Below are 22,381 nucleotides of genomic sequence, written 5' to 3'. Positions count from 1 at the left end.
ATCTCACGGTGGAATCCGAATGATTGCCAACTTCCTGTTCTTAGGAAAAGCAACAATATTCGCATATCTTGTGGATCCATCCATATCTACGCAGTAGAACTCATCAAAGCAGGCAAAATCTCTTTCTTTTAGGAGCTTCATTAACTCGTATTTCACTTTATGATGTCGGCGTGTTATGAGGAGGGAGTTGTTGGGGCATTTTCCCAGCACATTTGTAATCTGCACTACATCTTCCTACTATTATTAAGTTTCTTATTATATTCATCATTTTACCATTATACCTTGTTACTTTGTATTTTATTCTTTTGCAGTTTTATATCAGTTTCTAGTTATTCAATATACATTCAGCAGCAAAAAAAAAACCAGATACTTTATATTTTTTATTTGAAAGGCTGATTATGAGCAATCTGTTTATTTTTGTGGGTATTTTGGTTGGTGTAGAGTAGGTGTATATTGTGTGAATTGGAATAATTCTTTCAGGACATAAAGAGTAGAAAATAATTGTTTATTTATCTTGAGACTACGTTACTGGAATTTACTCTTCTCAACTGTAAGATAGATTTTTGCACTTTTCAGCATCTTTAATTTTTTAACAACGGTTCCATACATAATTCATAAACGTCTTATATTTATTCTGGTCAAGGATAATGATCTTTTTGGAATGAAGGCTGGAGCACCCAATACACTAATCATGACGCACTCTAATTCTAGGGTACGAGTGGAGGATTGGCTTGGTTTAGTCGAAGGCCATAACTTGATCTGACATCAAATCAAATAATAATACTAATTTTCTGGAACACATCCTCTGTCAGAAAATATGACATAAATGGAAAATTATAAGTTTTAAAAAAAGAAAATTTCTCATTTTTATTCTTTATAATTTATTTACATAGTATAATTAATATATATGGTTTTTTATGGATTATTCAGATGCTTAAATAACCTTTCCATAGAGTATAGAAAAACATTTAATTACTAGAATTATTGAGAAATGACTGAGTGTCCAGCTTTTTTTTGCTGCTAAGTATATTATTTTATGTGCATAAAATTATTATTTTCTGTTTGGTTATTTTAAAAAAAAAAGAAAGAAAGTTGTTTATCCTTATAATTCTAATGTTTCGTTAATATAGTTTAAACTTATGAACTATTAATTATTGTTTTCATGGTATTTTATTGTGAATGTTTTTTATCTATTTTCCTTATTCATCTAGAACAAGATTTCAAAACTTACTGATTACCAAAGACTGAGTTATCAGTATTTGCCCAAAATAAAGCAAATTTCAATAACAGGTCTCACACTTGTGTGTTTATTTATAAAATTACCTTAAAAACATATATTACTTGGTTGCTGTATTAGGTACTCATCAGTCCTATGTATGTTGTTAAATCACTTCTCCCTGGAAATGCTAATGTACTCGTTGAAACACAAGAATTACCTTCCCAAATCAACCTGACAATACCAGGGAGAGGAGCGCTTACTAATCTCTATGCACCTGGAACCACTGAGCACCGCCACTCTCTAACCTTCAACATTGTGTATGTATGACTAGATGTTTATAGGTAATTATGTGGTTGTTTTGGGGGATCCTTGTTCTTTATAAATATAACTTCATTTTCAGAGGCAACATACCATCATTGTCTCCTCATGTGATTCTTAGCTATATGGATGTTGCGAAAAATTCCACTCCAAGAGCTATAACATTAAACGATTCTTTAGCTGTTGAGGATAATGCCGTTGGTAAGCAGAAAAATATTTGGCCCTTTCTTGGTTCTCCTTGGAATCAAGCTGCCTGGGTCGATACCCCTCAACCATCAACTGTTACTAGGGTCAAGGTATTTATTTATTTTTCATGAGGAGAAGATGGTCAGGGGTTTGGTCATCAAAGATATACAAATAATTAAAAGATTTCATTAAAAGTCAAAACTGTAAAAAATAGTTTTGACTTTTAATGGAATCTCTTCTTAAGACCCCTGATGAAGGCCTGAAATTAAGGTTGAAAAATTGATACAAATAAATAAGTTTTGTTTATTTATATATCTTTACTGACCGCACCCCGACCATCTTCTCCCCATATCTATCTACCGTCAACTATTAACACCTCATTGTTTATTTTTCAGTATTTAATTAATTTTTGTTTTATACTAGATGCGTTTCTGTGGAGAAAAATTGAAAGTCCCTCATAGTATAATTGTTGAACTTGAGCCATGGTGCTTAGTTGTAAATACCCTTGGGAGGAGTATAGCATTTTTAGTTGGAAATGAAGTGATTTGCAATGTTGTTCATCTCTCTGTTGTGGCTCCTCCGTTAATTGAAGTAATATATTCTTCATCTTCGGAATAATTTTTAATATTATAAATTTTTTTTTTATAATTTAACTTTTAATTACTATATTAACTTTTATTATTTCAGGACATCTTTTATTTATTAGTAAAATTCTCAGATGCCTCGGATGAATATCACAAGTCTTCTGGTTTACAGTTATCTGATAATCAGTCATTTTATAAACCCCACATTCCGGGGCTTATTCCACAAGTTGCTACTGTTCAGATTAGTATTAATTCTCCTTCATCTGTAAGTGTACTTACTATACCTATGTTTAGTTAAATATATGTTAAAATATGATAAGATTATTCTGAAAAATTACTGACACCAAACTTGGGATTGTTATTTATTGACAACTTTGTGTGATAGGTACTCAAGAAACAAAATACTTTTTTGTCTTCCTCAACTTTATATTTTGTTTCTTTATTCTAGTATTTTACTTGCATATTGAAATAGTTATATTTATTTTCTTTCTCTTTGTTTTTTTCATTACTTTAATTTTTAAATTATTATTATTAAATTAAAATATTCATATTTCATTGTTTCTTTGCATTATGTCTTTATATTTTTATTTCATTAATTATGTTATATTACTTACATATTTAATTACCTATATATACGTTTTATTTCCCACCTCTTTCATTACTTTATTTTTATCTATTTTCATTCTGTACGATTATTTACTTTAATCATCATATATCCTTTTATTCATTGGTTGTTATCTTATTTTTGTTCTTAGCCCTGATGAAAAATAGAAATTCTGGCCAAAACATTGGCACTAATAAATAAATTTTTTAACTTGTGTACCCATCTTCTCCTCATATTTATTTGTTTCAAAGTTATTTATTTTATGTGAAAACTAGATGAGAAAGAAAAATGAGAAAACTTGATTTTTTCAAAAAATGAGTTACAACAGTTTCTGATAGATTTTTGGAAGACGGGTACGACAGTAAAGTCAAAACAGTAAGCTTAAAAGGATCAAAATCTCGGTTGGATTTTATGTATAAATCATTAAATGGGGAATTTTAAGATAACTTTATTGTTTTCTCTAGTTATTTAGGAAAACTTGAGATATCTTGTTTTTCTCCTGTAGTCTTTGTACATAAAAAATAATTTTTCTTATTTCTAAGTTCTTTTAAACTTTGTTATAATTATAGCCTTGACTTAATACTTAAAACCTAAAGGAATGTAATGAAATATCAATTTGAGGATATATTTGTCATGAACTGACCTATAGTGTAGATTCAGTATTTTATCTCTGTCCAGAACTACTTTCTCTTTCTGCATTGCTTTTCTACCTTGATGATAATCCACTATCTGTATCTATGGATATTTTGGATTTATTGTCCACAAGTTGGCAAAATATTAAATAATAACTACTAAACTTTTTAATATCAGTAATGTAGTTTAATGTTTTTGTTTAGGTTGTATATGCTGTATTTCATTCCAAAATAGTGAATAATATAAGATTACTACATATTACTTCAGCCTATGTCATCTGTAATCTGAGCTCACAAGATCTAAAAGTGTCTTGTTTCTCTCTAAAATTAGGAGGAAGAAAACTAAGTGTGCCATATGATGGTGTGCCCTTCATTAATATTCCAAAAAGATCTACAAAAGACTTTCTGTAAGTTTAACACTAGTTTTTTTGTTACATCCACTTATGCCAATGTCATATACAATGAAAAATCATTGATATTTGAGTTACAAAAAGTCTCTCAAAATGGTTCTGTGTATGAACAGCCTAGCTGAAAAACGAAAAGTCATGCAAAACTGAAATTAAATATTTAAGACTTTGAAATTACATACCATACATGTATGCTTGGGATGTGACAGCAACTTTTTTTGTTAAAATTGATTAACCGTAAGTTCTATTTTATAGCATCGATTTTTGATAAAAAATTTTTATTAAACTCGGTATATTAATGTAGAAGTAAGTGGTCTTTAATATCAGATAGATTTTATTTTCATTGAAACAGGGCTTAAATGTCGACTATTTAAAAAATCTTCCTTTAATTTGGTTTATTTGAAATAATTAACCAAGTAGTGAAAACTAGATAAATATAAATTATGAAAGAATTTAATATTAACTTAAAAATATTAGAGGAAACACATTTTTGCCAGATTGAAAATACATTTCTGAAAATAATAGTGTTACTACAGATGTATTATATATTGTTGGAAAGCCAAAGATTTTTTAAAATATAGTATTTAACGTAGAAAGTTACATCCCACATAAGAAAGGGGTAAACCATAAAAGGTTTGGGGTTACAAAGAAGAACATTGTTGAGGGTCAAGCCTTCTAATTTTCTAAGCTGTTGTGTTATTTAATTCAATTAATAGTTGAGAACTTTATTAATAAAAATTACATCTGTGAATTCTAAAATGTATCTAATGTTAGAACATTATTCATTTTATAAAATGAATTTATTTAATTTTTGTTTACAGTGGGGAGCCACTTCCAGAGTGGATTGAAAGGGGCGATTCTATTGATCGGAAGCTATATCTAGTTTTCAAGAACAATGGAGGGCTCCCTGGAAATCCAATTCCTGTTCCAGCTATGTCAGATGCTAGGGAACGAGAAGCATTACTTCTTCCGACGGGTTCAGAGGATGGTTGGTTTAATATACCTCTCTCAGTAATATTTCAGGTATTTATATATTTCATAACCTTGTATTTACTATTCTTATTTACTTTAAATTGAATAATAAACTTTAGTCTGTATCTTTTTCTACAAATTTTGTTCCTTGGACTCAATTGTCAGTCCATTGGATTCAAATCAAAGATTTTAGATTTTTTTTTTTTTTTAAATATACTAAAATATTTATTAATTCATATTATATTCTTTTCTTTTGTTCATAATCAGTGTGATTTATTTACTTATGAAGTAGTTGTATACGGCACCTAAAAATCAAACAAATAAATAAATAAATATTTACTCATGGAGAGATTTATTTATTTTTTTAATATTCCCATCAATATCTTATATATTGTTTTGTGGAAAACCATAAAAGAAGATATATATGTTGTTATTGAACCGGTTCATGCTGCAAATCTTTTCTTATTTGTACAATATCATTTTGTTATTCTTTTCTTTTCATCATTATTAATTTATATCTTTAAAGCCTCTAATCATATCAAACATTACTTATTCCTCCATTTGTTGAACACTCTATTCTCTGATCAAAATTCAATTAATATTTTATTCTGCGTACCATTGTACAGCTTCTGATTTGAATTTACAGTTTCAGTTAACTATTTTTATATTATCCTAATTTGCTTAGGGAGGAGCAATCTGTTGACCCAGAATAAAAATCGTTTCATTTATTAATTTTTCCTTTTCATTCATTGAATTTCTTTAAATTTACTTTTTAATGTTTTAGGAGAATGAAGGTACCACCTACATCACAATAGATGATGACCCACATCCACAGCTCATCATTCACAATCATACGCCACATTGCCTTTATATAGCTGCATCAGTTTCACCTCAAGGTTTGATTTTTGTCTTATTTATATAGAAGGTAATGATGGAAAGTGTGATGTTATATTTTTTCTGTATAAAGATAAATTAAAAGACTTATGTTAAAAAAAAACTGAAACTTAGCTATCTTCTCACCACATAGAAGCATAGTTCTGATTTATTTTTTGAAAATGAAATGTAGACAATTGAGGCCTACCCAAATTTATTTGATGGTATCATTAAAGAAATTGTTGATTATTGTTCCTTCTCTGAATCATGACAGTGAGAGGTCGATTTTTTGTTGTCTGCTGTTGTTTTAGTAGTTATTAGATCATCATAAAATTGAAATATTGTTCTTAAAAGATTCATGTTTTATTGAATCTTTAACTTAACCATACACATATTTTTATCATTTGATATATTTTTCAAAAAATACTGAGTATAAATTCTCTATGATATATCTGTGTAACTACTAATTGCATTTAGAGCATTATATATTTTTCTTGATGTTGTTGGCTTTTGTGGGAATTAACTGGAAAAATATACCTATTTAATATGTTGATTATCTAATCTGGCTATAGAGTGTTTATAACACCATCTACTAAATCATTTTAAAGAAATTTACAGGTATGGGCATACAAATTGGCATTTTTTCACCTAAATGGAGATTGTTTCTTAATCAAACACGCTGGTTTGACAATGGCAATTGAAGATAGATTATCTTAATGTAAAAGAAAGAAGGTTCTACTTTTCATTGTTATTTGGAACTTCATTCCACTTGATAGCTTATTAAGTTTGCTACAGGAAGGCTAAAAAAAATCATCCCAATCATCTTTTTTCTGAGATCAATAAGGAGGATATCTGGTTTATTATGGCGTACTGTGTGGTCCGTAATTGTTGATTCATCCCAATAGAGCTTGAGAGGACCTTTTTGGAGGAGTCTATTTGGATGGTACTTGTAGTATGGTCTCTTATCATCAATTAAATTGTACTTCACTTATTATTATTATTATTAATTATGTATTTTTTCTTTCCTTTTGCTCTGAAATCTGCATTGGCTTACTATTAATTTATAATAAATTATTATTATGAATGATAATATATAAGACATATATTAAATAATAATGTTGATTAATATCATTAATTAATTAAAAAAGAAACTATAATATATAGAAAGGATGAAATGTGCTAAGAGATAATAAAAATAGAGATAATTCAACGAAGATAAATAAAATATACAAAGTTGAAGAGAGGTATTGAGATGTTTTTTTTCATATAAGATTTGTATTATAAATGAATAGTTATTATAATGCAGTAAGTGTAAACATGAGGTGAAAATATGAGAGAAACATTAAGTACTGTTTAATTACTAAGAGTAGATCTGGGAGGATAATAAGTAATTTGACTTCTAAAATGCATAATTCAGTGCAAAAGGAAAGAAAAAATACATAAATAATAAAATAATACAGATTTTAGCTACATTTAGCTTCTGATATTTGTATCATAAATAGGACCTATATCTATTGTTAAAAAATAATATCTTGTTTTCAACCGAAATGGATTTAATCAGCTAAATGCTTCATATATTGTTATACCTTTAAGATATGGATTTAATTCTAGACCTCTGCAGATTATTCCTAAAGGGTTTAGATCTGGAATGTAATTCACTACACCACTAATATAGTTGCTACAATATTTGTAATATAATAGACTTATAACCTTTAAAGTTATTTACAGGTCAGGGTGCTGTAAATGAAAGTGTTGATTGGAACTGGTTCTTCAGCCTACCTCAGGGAAGATGTGGCTATTACCGTGTCCCAGCTTCTCCTGGCCAGCCTCTGCCTCCGATTGTTGTTGCAAGGGCTGCTTCTATGTGTAAGATGTTAAATATTTTAATTTTATCTATTCCATATATCACATACTTCATCATCATAACAATTAAGATTAAATACCTAATTTGTCTAATGATCTTGTGATGTTTACTATTTTAATGTTATATATATATATATATTAAGAAAGTAAATTTGTATAGCTCTTCTCCCCCCTCCCCCAAGATTTGTACTAGTACAATATTGTCATAATCATTTATAATAAACTTCAAGGGACTGGCAGTTTTTGTAGGCTGTAGCCAGTGTCTTTAAGCGATATTATTGGTTACGAGTATTATAAGGAGTTCGCTATAAATGTTGTTGTATTGATTATAACAGTTAGTTCGTTTTAGGCTTATGACTGTTAAAATATGTAACTTAATCGATATTAAGATGTGTAGCCTAATATTACCTATATACATTCTTATTATGTACACATATATTTATTTGTACTGTACTTACATGAGCTACTGTACTAATATTGAAATGAGTGAGTTATACAATAAACAATGCTCACAATATAATTTAAAAAAACCGTAATGTTATAAAATTGTAAACTTATAACTTATGCATATGTAATATACATATATATTACATCCATATAAATATTGTATATTGCTATGTATATATAATAAAACCCAAAAGGAATTGGCAGGCTAAATAGACAGGAGTCTAGGTATTTTAGGATAGCTTGGGGGGGGGGGGGGGGAGAGATCAAACAAGGTGAATGTCTAAGTAATAAATATTTTTATAAAAATTATAAAATGAAAAATATATTTTTTTTTTTCCAAGTTTCATATTTTGGTCTTTTTTACTGTAAGGAGTTACTGCAGTTTAAACAAACACTTATAAGGTATTTCAAGCTGTATGGATTTTACAGAAATATTATGGTTGTTGACAAGCATCATCAATAGTTTATTCCTGTACAGTAGCTTAGTGACAGCGTGATATGAGTTATCTCTTCTACCTTTGCAGGTAAACTAGGTTGATGAGATGAACCAGCCGGCTCATGATACATTGTATGAATAGCATGGGGCTCAGGCTTTCACCTTGTTTTACTCCCTCCCCCCCCCCTAGTTATCCTAAAATACCTAGTCTCCTCACCATTTAGCCTAAAAATTCCTTTTGGGTTGTTTTATTATTTGTATTAAATGCCATATAGCAGGCTTCTTGAAACATTGTTCGATCTTAGTGCCTCCCATATTTATTTTCTTGGGACAGAGTTAATGCTGCTTGAAGGTCAAGGGTTGTATTTCTTTAGGTTTTTCATTTATTTCAAATGTCAGTAGCATTTTTATAGATTAAGATAAAATTGATAACAATGTGTGTGTTTTATTGCTGTACTTATAGTGATGTGGTCTGGTGCTATATCCCTGACAGCCGATTCAGGAGCAAGGCTAATAGGGCTTCCAGGCTCCCACGACCTGATCGTGACCATGACCAAAGTCGCCTTCACTATTCATCTCACTTTAACACCTGCTCACCAGTCTCTTATTTCAGCTGCTGATGTTCGTACTAGACTAAGCCTTCATGTTGCAGGTATTAAACTTTCACTCAAAATTTCTTACGTAGCTATAGTTTATGATAATAATATGGATTTATTGAATAGGTGGTTCTGTTGCTGCTTCTGATGAAGAAAGGAAGAAGCTAAAAGTTCAAGAAATTGCCAACCAAAATATTACCTGCAGAGAGGGTTGTTTAAAAGAAATCTCAGGTTTGATTTTTTATTTATTACTCCTTTAGACAACTTCGAGGCCATAATGGCTACTTGCCTCTGATAATTATATTAGATCTTAAAAATACAAATATTAACTATTTTAAAAAGATAAATTGATATAAATATTATTCTTTAGGTTGGAGTAAAGTTAAAGGAACGGTTTTCCTTAAAGGATTTCATTTAACACTCTGTGCCGAATCAACTGATCGCCCAGAGTGGAAAGAAATATCTGTTCTTTCTCTAGAAAACATAGTAGTAACATTTGATTGCAATAAGGTAATAATATAGATAAATACATATTTATTTTATTTTAGTACATGTGATTTTTTTAACCTTATTTGAACTTACTTAGCAGTTGCTTATGAAAAAGACATTTCCAGTGTGATGTTCTTTAATTAAACATGAGAGATGACTAATAAAATAAAAAATAAATAATGGCATAAAACTTTAGTTTTTCGCTCAAAACCTCTATTGTTTATTCTAGGGTAAGAATTTAGGAAAATCCAGTTTAAGAGTTTCTGTTTGGGATATACAAATTGATAACCAAGAGCATCAAAAGGGTGGTTACGACTTCAGCGTTGTACTCCTTGGACGTGGCTGTAACATAGATGGAACCTATGAAAAGCAAGATGCTGAAAGCAATGATTACAACTCCCTTGCATCTTATTATCGAGATGGATGTCCTGCTCTAGATATTACTCTGGGTATGGATGTTACCAATATGCCTGGTGAGTGATTTTATTCCGTTCTGATTGTCTCTTAACTAACATTTTAATTTAATTTGATTCTATTTATCAATACTATGTAAGTTTAGACCCATATGTTATTAATCATCATTGTTCTATTTTTGGTTACTTATTTATTATTCGGCAAATTAAGCTGCTAAAATTGTAATTAAATAAAGAAACATGGAATGTATTCATTATTAATATATTGTAAATATATTATTTCATGTTCAGAAATATTACTCAATTTATTTTAAATAGCAAAAATTTTAATATATTTTATGTTCTGATTTCTTTCATAAATTTTTTTATGAAAAAAAAATGTATAACACATTTTATCACTGTTTATAGTTTTAGAAGACATCAAAGTTTCCATGTTGCCTCTGGAACTCTTCTTAGAAGATACCTACCTGATAGAAATTAAAACTCACTTAGAAAATATGATTCCAAAACTATTACCAAGGTCTAAAGTAGAAGATAATACTTTATCAGTGAGGCAGGTCAGTGATGATAGTGTGCAGCACATTGTATCAGATATTAAGGGCAGCAACAATGAAAGAAACGACCAACTGGCTCCATTTTCTTCTCCGAGTGGCTCTGTTGTTAGTAATAATTTGTTTAATTTATTTTTAATTTTATTTAATTAACTGAGGAGAAGATGGTTCGGGGTGCGGTCAATGAAAAACACAAATAAGTATGATTAACTTATTTTATTTTATCTTACTATCATACTTATTTGTGTTTTTCATTGACTGCACCCCCAACCATCTTCTCCTCATTTATCATCCACGGTCAACTATCTCTCATAATTATTTAATTAACATTTAAAAAAGTTATATTACTTAAATTTTATCCAACTTCTTTATATATTGCTGCTTTGCTTGAATTGTGGCACATCTTACAAAAAAAGTTTTGATTTTATTTAGAATTTGATGTATTCTAAAGACAGTAATGTAGACTGTGGTTATATTCTTTACTGAGGTTGACTTACTGACTAAATATAATCAATCTGTTAATAGTGAATTTTTTTTATTATTTCAAAATACCAGCCAAATAAAGATTTTTTATCTCTGTACCTCAACCATTTATAAATGTATAGGAAAAGTATAAAGCATTATACCAAAACTTTTAATTAAATAATAATAATAAATTGTTTTTTTTTTTTAGGGGGGGGATAATTCCTATAGTTAAGATAGATTAATAAGTCATTTTGGTCCTAAACTCAATTCTCAAAAAGTTATGAAATATAAGTCCAATTACAATTCACTATAAACAATTTAGTTTGGAACTTCTATTAATAAGATAATTATAAACTAAACTATAAATAAAATATATACATTTTAATATTGTAAAGAAATGATATTAATTTCACAGCCATCTTTTTTTCTCTTTTTCAAAATGTCTTTTGGTATTATAGTATTCAAATTGGTCTCCACTCTGACTTCAGTCGTAATAATCATCATCCATCCTATTCTGGCTGTATGTGTGACACTGGCAAATAATGGGGTGGACTAAACCATGCTAAAGCCTCTGCTTCATCATTTGTCAAAATTCACTGTTCATTAAAATAAAACAATCATAATCAATGGATATGATTTCAAAGTGGGTTTTTTAAAAACATTTTCTGGAGGTTGAGATTTGAGTCTTAAGATCCTTCATTACATTTTTTCTCTAATTACTTATTAGAAGATAATCTCTTAGAAGTTTATCGTTATAAGTTAAAAGGTACTATTGCATTCAAATTTTTAAATTGAATCCTTTCGATTTTAATAAATCAAAATTTAGTTCAAGATTGACTGACTTGAAGAAGTTGTGGTGTAGAAGATGTCTTCATGTATAAAGATTATTTCCAACATTCACATTTGTCCTTGTTCTGAAAGTATAAATATGCCAAAGTTACTATAACCATAACTGCTATGAACTAAATCCTTATTTTTTTTTAAACTTTCTTTTCAAGAATTTTTATTATTATTTTTTCTTTATAGTTCAATTTGTTTGATGATAACGATGACTTGGATGAGGAAATAGAGAAGTACAATCGTGTACCTCTTTCAAATGAACTCCTATCGTCAAGTTTTGAACTTTCAAGACCCCTGAAGCTATCCTCATTATATATATCACCATTATCCATTAGGGTGTCCCTTCATACTTCAACTAAGTAAGTATTATCAGTTGAATGTGACTTTTGTTATAAGAGATGATAAAATTGCCATTTGTTTGAACATACTGTCAAGCATTTATGTTCTTAACTTGAAGTTATATAAAAAATGTTTCTAGGTATTATAAGTAATTATTTCATCACTTTAGAGTAATCACTTAAATAAATGATTTACTGCTGTATTTGTAATCAAACAAGTTATAAAGTTTTATGATAATAAATATTTTTATTATTCTTGTGTTTTTTAAATTTAACTTTACTAAATAGTAATACATTTAAATAAATTTGTTAATACAGGTTCTATATAGCACTTGACCAGTCACCTTTATCCTTTGCTGAGTTCAAACGGGCAGATATTGTTACGTCAGCATATAGGCTGGGACATGCATTAACTTTGCACTATTTTCTTGGAGCCATTTATGGGACAGGTTGTATTTATACCTTGTAGACATTAGTTTATACCTTGTAGACATTACTTTAAATAATTCTCTACTTAGTTTGTTTTCTTCCTTAATTACTTGATTAACTGAATTTAATCAAACTTGTCAATCGTTAAACAAAATTAATTGTTAATTTAAAGTTACTATCAATTAATATGATGCAATCTTTAGAAATAAGAACAAAATAATGAAATAGATAGTTAAACTCCACAAATACATTTCCAACACAATACCTTTGATACTTCCGTCAGCCACTCCACTCATCCACTCTCCCTTTTTCTAGACTTTATTAATTTGGCTGGAAACAATTTACTACAATTTCGTGAGTACTATAAAATAAAGAAATAAGTTCAAGACAGAAATTACTGAAGATCACTTCAGTGTCTTAGAGCCACTACTGCCTGATTTTGGTAATATTTGAGTAATGCTTAAGTGCTCCACAAACAAGAATAAGTCAAATTTCAGCCAAGATTTTTATTTCTCCATAAAAAGGTGTAGGTTTTTACAATTATCAAAAAATACAATGTTTAATTGGTTCATGAGCTCTCAACGCTTATCCTTACGTGATATTACCTCATCAATATCAAATTAACCCAAACCTATGCTTGGTTGGCAATGCTATATCCTCCTACCAATATAAAATCTAGATTAAAACTAGATGCAACCATTCTCATTTACAAAACAAGATTAAGGTCATTGCCAAGGTTGTACGGTTGTGAAGACAAAACAAAACCAAAATAATTACAAAATAAGGTTCTAAGAATCACAGTAGATGCCTCTTGATTTGTCAGAAATATTTAATTACATCTATAACTACAGCTGGAATCTATTGATGATTTCATAAAAAAAAATGTAAAAAATTTCATCCAGTTTCCAACAGTGCAGATGCAAAGGTGTAGACAATATGAGAAAACCAACTGCTCAAAGACTAAAGCCCTGGCTATTGTAGAACATTCTATTATGAACTTTATATTTATCTGTTTTTATTTATTTATTTTATAATACCATCATTATTATTTTACTTTATTTTTTCTTTCTCAAATCAGTTGTTTGTTTTAATAATTCTTTAAATATTTTTTTTTTTATTTTGTATTTTTTCTATTATATAAGTACTGTTATTTTAATTTATTTATTTTAATAATTTATCTTTATTATTTATAACTGTTAGGTAATTATAACATTCTAATAATTAGAGGTGTCTTTTGCACAAAACAATTCCTCACCATTGTTAATTATTAGAAATGGATCAAGCTGTTTTTTTATAACCATTTTTAAGTTCCACCAGGGTAATCTGGCGATAAAGATGTATGAAAAAATAAAATCTCTTGACAGAATATAATTTTAACTAATAAATTAACTGATATAATGTGAAGTGTGATATTGGTACAGGTTGGGCTCTTGGTTCATTACAACTTTTGGGCGCCCCAGCTGGATTGGCACGAAGCCTCGGAGCTGGATTGTCGTCGCTGGTGAGCCTGCCCTGCCAAGGATTGGCCTATGGACCTGCCGGATTCTTGTTTGGGGTGTTCCATGGTTCTGCTTCCCTTATGAGGCATGTTACTGCAGGTGAAAACTCTTAATATTTCATTTTTCATAAATATCTTCTATTCTAAATTGATTATATTACAATTCTAAAAAATCTATTTAAGTTTGTACAATGGATCATTGTGTAGTAATATTTAAAGAACTTCACACATTAGTTAGAATTTTTTTAATTGAAATTTAAGGTACCCTGGGTTGTGTTACAAAACTGGCTGGTAGCTGGTCGAGAACTCTGGACCGCTTAACATTGGACTCAGAAGATCTACGTTATGCTGAAGAAATGAGACGAATGCGTCCTCATGGGTTGGCTGAAGGTTTAAAGCAGGGCTTAACTGACTTTGGCAAGTTATTTTTTTGTTTAGCACTCCTCTTATTACATTTTTATAAACTCATTGAATATTCAACTATTCATTATTTGAACAAAAATGTATTATTGGTGTCATTAACACTTAGAAAAAAATGTTTCAGAATTAAAAAATTAAGGTACTTATTTCTTCATTTTTTACATTTTATTTGTTATTTAAAAGGGTTATTTAAAATAATGTTGGCTCTTAAAAATTGTTTACTCCTCATTCAAGGCTGACTTAATGTTGGTCTCTGAAAAGGTTATGTGATTATAAAATGGTCAAATAATTTTCAGGTTTCTTTCATTTAAAATTCATTTTATTGACCTTTTATTTTTTATATTTATCTCTGATTTGATTTATTATTTTATTATATTATTTAATTATTTTTTGTTTTATTCTATAATTAATATTTTTGTCCTGTTTTTGAATGAATGGAATATTTCATATGAGACGGAAAGAAATGAGAAGATGTATTTATTAATTACTTAAGAGTTTGGAACAGGTTGACAAGAGATAAAGCACTGTGCTCACTCCTAGGACCTGGGCTTGAAACCTATTTTGTCAGATAATTATTTATTCTGTTATTGTAACAGTGAGTCAACCCTGTGGGTTCTAGAGCCCTCCTGGGGTCCGCTCAGCCACTATAAAGTGAATACCTTTAATGGGTAAAAATCTGTTTGTCGAGTGTGATTCTGACCAAATCCCCCACTTGCACAACCATTGGTCTAGTAATCGTACTTCCTTACAAAGTAGAGCAACCCTAACCCTTCATGGGTTGTAGCTGTACAGATTTAATTTTAAGAGTTTATTAATGTTGAGATTGTTATTTAAATATTCCATATAATAAGGAAATAGGTTTTTTATTACTCTTTAGTAGTAGGATAATCTTCTCAATATTCATTAGTTCCAAACTTGAAGACTGAAGAGAGTAGTTCATCTTAGTAAACATTAAGGAAGTGATGCCATGGTTGTCCAGAGTGTTAAGGCAACACTTGGCATTGGCGGTTTGAAATTTATTTATTTTACTTACTAGAATTGGTTGGTAATCTGTAGGATAACCACTCTGTCTGCCATGAATGGCCAGGTAGGGAGAAAAACAAATAAAGAATATAAAAACAAGTGATGTTTGAGAGATTGAGTATCGAGAAAAAAGATTAAACCGATATAACAATATTAAGTAAACATCTTTTTCTTCAATGTACTAATCCAAGAAAATAAGTTATTAAAATTTTCTATTTATGTCATAGGTGTAAGTTTGCTAGGTGGAGTTGGTGGACTTGTTCAGAGGCCTTTAGAATATGCAATGGGTAGTGGTGGATCTCTAGTGGGAAGCGTCAGTCGTGGCCTTGTTGGAGCCATGACTCGCCCATTATCTGGTGCTGCAAGTCTTGTTGCTGTAACTACGCAAGGTATTCTTGCCGAGGCGGGTTGGGCCCAAGTATTGAAGGTAAATTTAGTTTATTAAGTGTGTAAATATGAAACTGGAATTTTAATGTAGGAAATGAAAAACTATATTTTATTTGAAGTATTGACTTTACATCTCTCCGAAAATTTGTGGAAGCTATACAAAAACAAACTGAACCAAACTGGTCATCTAGCCATTTTCTTAAGTAAAGTGCTGTTGTGTAAGTACATTTTCCATCAATACAAGTATGTAATAATTGGATGTAGTCTGGTGGGTAAACTGCATGCAAAATTATTTCACAATGAAACACCTCAGTCATTTCCTCGACTGGGTTGGCTGTGTGTGATGAAACGTCATCATGAAACAAACTTGGTCAGTTTTCACACAAATGTTGATTTGAATCAATCATTAGATGTTGGTAGCGTTTAGCATTAATAGTTTTCCTAGGTTTTAACAGCTCATAGTTGATCGCACTCTTCTGATTCTACCAAACACAAAGCATTGACCATAGCGATCTAGTCTTGAAGTTGATGACAGTGGTTTGTCTGGAGTTGCTTCCTGATCTTTTATGCTTAGGATTTGCAAAATATATCCACTTTTCATCACCAGTCCACAATTCAATGGAGAATTGATTTTATTTTCTTCTCGGCATTTAGCAAATGATTTTTCGGTTTTCCTGTTATTATTCATTCATTTCATGTCGAACCCATTTTCCCATCTTCTGAATCTTTCCCATAATATTCAAACATACGGAGATAGATGGCTTCTGATATAAAATTTAATTGATCCATAAGATGTGTTGGAGCATCATCCTCATCCAGCAATGCTAGCAATTGGCTGCCATCGAATCTGGTCGGTGTTCTTCCATGTTTTACATTTCTCATATCAAAATTTGAAAAATTTTGAATTTTTTAAACCATTCCCAAGAACATTTTCACAATAAGCTTCAACAAGCATTTGATGTTATTATGCAACAGTTTTCTTCAAATGGTAACAGTAAATCGATATTGTCCACAAATCTTAGTTTCCAGGCACAAAGTTCTACATGTTCATCACTATAAAAAATTATTTTGTTGTGTAAAACTTAAATTATGGCGAGTTGAAAACCTTTTATCTGATGTCAAAACAAGAAAATGACACCAATGATTTGACATTAACTACATTAAAACCCAGTGGTATCTGTGGATAAAATTCTGGTTTCATATTTACAGGCTTGATATAAATTTTTTTAGAGTCATAATTAAAGTATATTGTTTTGGTTGAAGTTCTAGCCTATGTTACTGAATTTTGTATTACCTTTGTTATAATTTTTTATTTTGATTTTCTATATATTTTTTTTGTATTGTCACTATCATTTTTTATTATTTAGGATTCTTGTTTTTTAGTTTTCATCGTCTTTTTTTATTATTATTATTTAAATTAGGTACTGACGATGAAGGATGGACGAATGGGTTAGATATATTAATTATTTGATTCAATATTTATAACATTTAAAGGAATATATACGCCTTCACACTTACCATATCAATTAAAACATATCGTCTAAGGGAACTTCTGTTTAAAATCTTTTACTCATTTATGGAGCCAAATAATTTTGAGGAACACATAGTTTTTATAGTCTGAAAAGTATACTCATGGTTGATTTTAATTGGGAATTCTTAGATAAGATTTTATGACCATTAAAGATGATATTTCTAATTCTTATTTTATGGTCTTTGAACTTATAAACAACAAAAATAAACAAAATAATAATTGATTAATTGACATATGGTTTTATTTGCTCTAATTGTATCTTATTTTATGATGTTCTAAGGTAGAAATCAATTCATATTTGGGATTCAATAGAAAACACTAAAAAAGTTAAAGGTCTTCAATTTCAGTCTTGAATATTATAAATATATGTATTTGAGTTTAAGGATTATTTTCAATAACTCCCATATTTTTTATAATATTCTGTTTGTATTGAAAATTAAAGTTAAAAATGGAAATTTCATAGGAATTAGAACCTTTTTAAGTTGGTAATTGGTCAAAATTTCATATCTAAAAGATACGAAAGCATTGTTGATAAAAATTAATTCTTCAGTTAATGTACATGATATACAAGAAAACTGATTTGAAAATGTTACAGACGAAACACATTGCTGGCAGTGTTAGTTCTGGACGTGATTCTAGATTAGCTTACGGAAATTGGACACTTATGATTGTTGAAGCAACTAGTGGAGAACTTCAGCCTTGTGATCTTGTATTAACTCCAAATTATTTGAAATTGGTTTATTCCAACGGTGGAGAAAAAGAATTGCTCCTTACAGATATTGTCATTACTGGAGATAAAAGGGATCCTACTCTAGTATATATCTATCAACAGACGAATTCAGACATTGTAAGTATTTAAATATTTTAATTTAATTTCATATTAATCTTAAAAAAATTTCAGTTCGGTAGATAAAAACATTGCAGAATTTGTAAATGGTTGCTTGTTGAAGTGTAAGTTGTCTGCCTTATATTATTTTTCAGTCTTTACGCCATATTTTGTCGGGACCAGTTGTGTATTATTGCCTGACACCATACAATAATTTAGTTCCTAACATCAACTGGAAAGGATCCGTTGGGTTGTTTATCCCTATCGAGTGAGCAGAAGTTTACAGCTGTAACCTAATCTAATCTAAACTGTAATTATAAAATAATAATGGGTTATAACCCATATTAATTGGGTACCATACCAATATATTATATTGGGTAGGTTATTATATAACCTATAATTGGCCTACATTGAATAAAATGTTGGTACCTATTTTTCCTGTCTTGTATTTAAATCTTCCTCTACCAACTTTTTTTTTAATTGTAGTCTGGGATTAGGAATCTATGGATTCATTATTAGGAATTAAATTACTTACTGCTCTTGCAATATACCATCGCTCTGATAGTCCTAAGTACATCATTATGAACTGTTTTGGCATTCTCTATATTTCTTCTAACTCCAATAGATTGCTCTAAATCAAGAGTTCCCGACCTAATCCTCTGCTCGCTGGCACCTCATATTGAACAGCCTAAGGACAATATTTAACATGTTGATCAAGATGAGGTTTGACTTTAAAAAAACAAAAAAAAAACAGTTATTCTTAAACTTTCAGAGTAATTATGAAAATACTTATTGCAACAAATGAAAAAAGGAAAATTATGGGGTGAATTGGATGGGTCCAAAAATAACTTCAAACCACTTGTTTGTTGTGGTAAAAGTATATAAAGTATCCATAGCATTTCTCTGTTTTCATTAATTCTATTGGTCATTACCAGAAAAGGAGATATAAATATGAGATTTAGATATCTTTTTATTTAAAATATTATATTCTATGTAAGAAAATCACATATTTTCACACAACCGTTGGTCTTGTAACAGTACTTCTTTACAAAGTACTGAACCCCTGGCCCTTCATGGGTTGTAGTGGTAGACATTTTAATTTTAATAGCTTATAATTAATATTATTGCTATAATATTTTTTCTTATTAACTTTTGATATGTTTTAAATTATAAATGTGTATTGCAGGCTGAGAAATTATCTCAGAAAAGAATAACTGAATACGTTCGAGAATCTCAACGGGCTTTGGGTTCTCCCTTGCCGCCGACTCCTCCTTCTCTCGATCCTGAGCCATTGCTCTTTTATCTTAATCCAGAGGCAAGAGATTATTTCGTTTCCTATGTTCAGATGGCAGTTAGGCATGCGTCTCGTAAGGGATTCTTACTGATGGACTTTGATCCGGCAACTGGTTAGAAATGGTATACTATAATAATGAGTACATTCATATAAATTAGGATTTGATTAATTTATAAATATAAATATATATTTTATTGTGATACATTTATCATTCCTACGTTCATTGTGGCAAAATGAAGACTATTGTATTAATTAATTTGTTTTAAAGATTTTTAACTAACTAATGATTAAAATATAATATTATGATATGTTCATATTGTCGGTGTTCTGTAAATAAGGAAAATTCAACAAATTAAGTGTTTTTTATTATGTATTTTTTACTGGAATATTCATTGATAATAATTATTAAACCATGTGCAATAAGGAATGTTCCAGGTTCTAAAAAATATAAACATGTAGATTTTTCATCTGAAAACAATTTTCCTGATCTGGTAAAATATGAAATATGGCATATATAAATAATTAGGCATATGCTTTCACATTATGAAGATGGTCAATATTTAGACGCTTCTTTTGACCATACCCCTGACCATCTTCATAATTTATAAAATATGCTATTTTGGAAATTACTGGATTTTCCTTTTTCAAAGAACACTGATAATATAAGTATACAAATTTTATTATAAGATAACAAGTATCAAAGACAACACATTCACAGTCCAAAAAATTCTAAATGAAGAGTCCTTGTTCTAGTCGTCTTATATTTTTATTTTTATTTCCTGCTCTTTAACCATGTTTTTGTAAATTGTAGATGTATTCTTTGAGACTTGTTGGGGATAAAGCTAAATTAAAAATATTTTCAAAATTATATGCAATTCAAATAATTGTTTTGTTTTATTTAGCAATTATTATTCAATCAGTAGTTTTTAAACTATATCGGATGTAGATTTACAAAATGTTTTTTAAGCTATTCAAAATATGAACTTTTTAAAACAATTTTATTTGTCCCCTTTTTGCTAGGCAAATTGAAAAGAAGTTAATAAACCGGGGAAAATCTTTTGACAATTTAAAAAATTACATTATTTTAATTATTAAAAATTTATATAAAATAATTATAAGAAAAATAAATTAAGGTAATTTTTCTTTTAACAACTGTCAAAGAGTATTTAGTTTTTTCAAAGTATTGAATAATCCCCCAAAAATCTATTGGGTGCTCCAAGTGGCTGTTTTGATTTAACACTAATGTTTATAGATTTTTAAGGTGAAAATAGTATTAACAATAATGAAAAGGCTGTACAATATTTTACTAAATGTATACTTTTCTTCAAAACACCTACCTTTTCATGCCATCATCTGGCAGCCTTAATTATACTTGTGTCATTTAATTTAACTGAATCCATTTTGCTATATTTCTGAAGATGGTTTTATAGCTGAAATTTTGTTTTAAAGAAAAATATACATTTGAAGAAATATTTTCCAGCCTTTTTAATCTAAATGCTATCTTTAATTGTTAAATAAATTATATCGGATTTAGTACATTTTGAGAGACGTAAGTTACTAAAGACTAACATATGCCACTGAAAGAGGAGGCTAAAAAGTTTAGAAAATATTGAAAAATGGATTTATCCCCTTTTACATCTTCTTGTCTTGTATTAAATTTATTTTGTAACTGAATAAAAAATTGTATTTTGTAATTTGTTAAACTAAGGCAAAGAAATGTACATTCTTTACATTAACATTCTTTTTATCCCTTTATTTATGCTCACAAATTGGTATATTTATCTGGACTTAGGTTTCAACTTTTGCATTACATTGAAAAATGTTGAATAAGATATTCTTCTATTTAGAAAACAATCCCGTGAACTATTTATCTCCTTACTGCATCACTACATTCTTTAGTACAATTACTTACTCTAATGAAATATTCCGACCATAAGTTTATTTTATAAATTATATATAAATGAGTGATGTGTATTTCAGAATATTATAAAAGACTGCAATGCTGTTAAAGTATTTATTTATTGTTATTGGTTTTATTATATTTTAAAATGTTTGTATTTTTGTAAAACATAAAATAAAATTTAATAATAAAAGCTCAAAAACTTTATAGTAAACAAATTTCATATTATGGGTGGTTTTGCATTTTAAACCTTTTTTTTTGGATTCTCATCTTCTTTTGTTTTATCATATAAGAAGTAAAATATGTTGACAAAAGTATTAATTATATATGTATAAACTGATCTGTGATAAAAATTATAAATATCAACTTTGATAATATTGTAATTTGAATAAAATTTACCTGTATCAAAACAGGAACAGAAAAATATGTATTTTTTGTATTTGGCTACTCCACATCACTTCCATAGTGTGCCTCTTTTTATGTCCTGCCTTTCCTCGTCTTTGAATTAACCTTTACCTTGGAAATCATAAATTACATCTAAGCTTTAAACTAGATCATCGATGGCATAAACATCATATTCTTATAACCCCTATTATGAATATAGATTGTTTAAGCTTTATATATAAAAAAAAAAATTGTCTAGGCAGTTTAATATAGGATAATTAATTTTACTTCCATTCTGAAAATAACAATATTGAACAAGGCACATACTTAAAAATTCATTAGGTTGAAAGATGTAACTTGAAAATTGAGAAATACCCCCAAAATCTTAAAATTATTCTATTTGGTCCAGTAGTAGATTATGGAAATGAGGCATAGACCTTTACCTAGAAGTTATTC

The 22,381-nt window shown here is 29.0% G+C and overlaps 1 protein-coding gene across 3 annotated transcripts in view; it reads left to right on the top strand.

Annotated features, from left to right (window-relative positions):
- The window catches only part of Vps13B (vacuolar protein sorting 13B), a 79,364-nt gene that overhangs the window by 55,845 nt on the left and 1,138 nt on the right, over window positions 1-22,381 (top strand). For 2 of the 3 annotated variants that reach the window (XM_014438438.3, XM_014438437.3), the window contains exons 46-65: window positions 1,358-1,536; window positions 1,620-1,833; window positions 2,147-2,314; window positions 2,411-2,572; window positions 3,748-3,950; window positions 4,772-4,973; window positions 5,707-5,818; window positions 7,524-7,661; window positions 9,005-9,193; window positions 9,264-9,368; window positions 9,508-9,647; window positions 9,856-10,099; window positions 10,448-10,698; window positions 12,082-12,254; window positions 12,552-12,682; window positions 14,084-14,260; window positions 14,422-14,577; window positions 15,831-16,030; window positions 18,117-18,368; window positions 19,534-19,860. In XM_014438438.3, coding sequence (XP_014293924.1) covers window positions 1,358-1,536; window positions 1,620-1,833; window positions 2,147-2,314; window positions 2,411-2,572; window positions 3,748-3,950; window positions 4,772-4,973; window positions 5,707-5,818; window positions 7,524-7,661; window positions 9,005-9,193; window positions 9,264-9,368; window positions 9,508-9,647; window positions 9,856-10,099; window positions 10,448-10,698; window positions 12,082-12,254; window positions 12,552-12,682; window positions 14,084-14,260; window positions 14,422-14,577; window positions 15,831-16,030; window positions 18,117-18,368; window positions 19,534-19,758 — 3,621 coding nt within the window. In that variant the 3' untranslated portion in view covers window positions 19,759-19,860. Of the gene's footprint in view, window positions 1-1,357; window positions 1,537-1,619; window positions 1,834-2,146; window positions 2,315-2,410; window positions 2,573-3,747; window positions 3,951-4,771; window positions 4,974-5,706; window positions 5,819-7,523; window positions 7,662-9,004; window positions 9,194-9,263; window positions 9,369-9,507; window positions 9,648-9,855; window positions 10,100-10,447; window positions 10,699-12,081; window positions 12,255-12,551; window positions 12,683-14,083; window positions 14,261-14,421; window positions 14,578-15,830; window positions 16,031-18,116; window positions 18,369-19,533; window positions 19,861-22,381 lie in introns of those variants that run through there. The other variant, XM_014438439.3, reaches the window with a different exon arrangement.

Source organism: Halyomorpha halys, unplaced genomic scaffold, assembly GCF_000696795.3.
Source record: "Halyomorpha halys isolate HHAL.00 unplaced genomic scaffold, Hhal_1.1 Scaffold58.1, whole genome shotgun sequence".
Classification (NCBI taxonomy): domain Eukaryota; kingdom Metazoa; phylum Arthropoda; class Insecta; order Hemiptera; family Pentatomidae; genus Halyomorpha; species Halyomorpha halys.
Note: the sequence above shows the minus strand (reverse complement) of the source record. Positions and strands in the feature narration are given on the sequence as shown.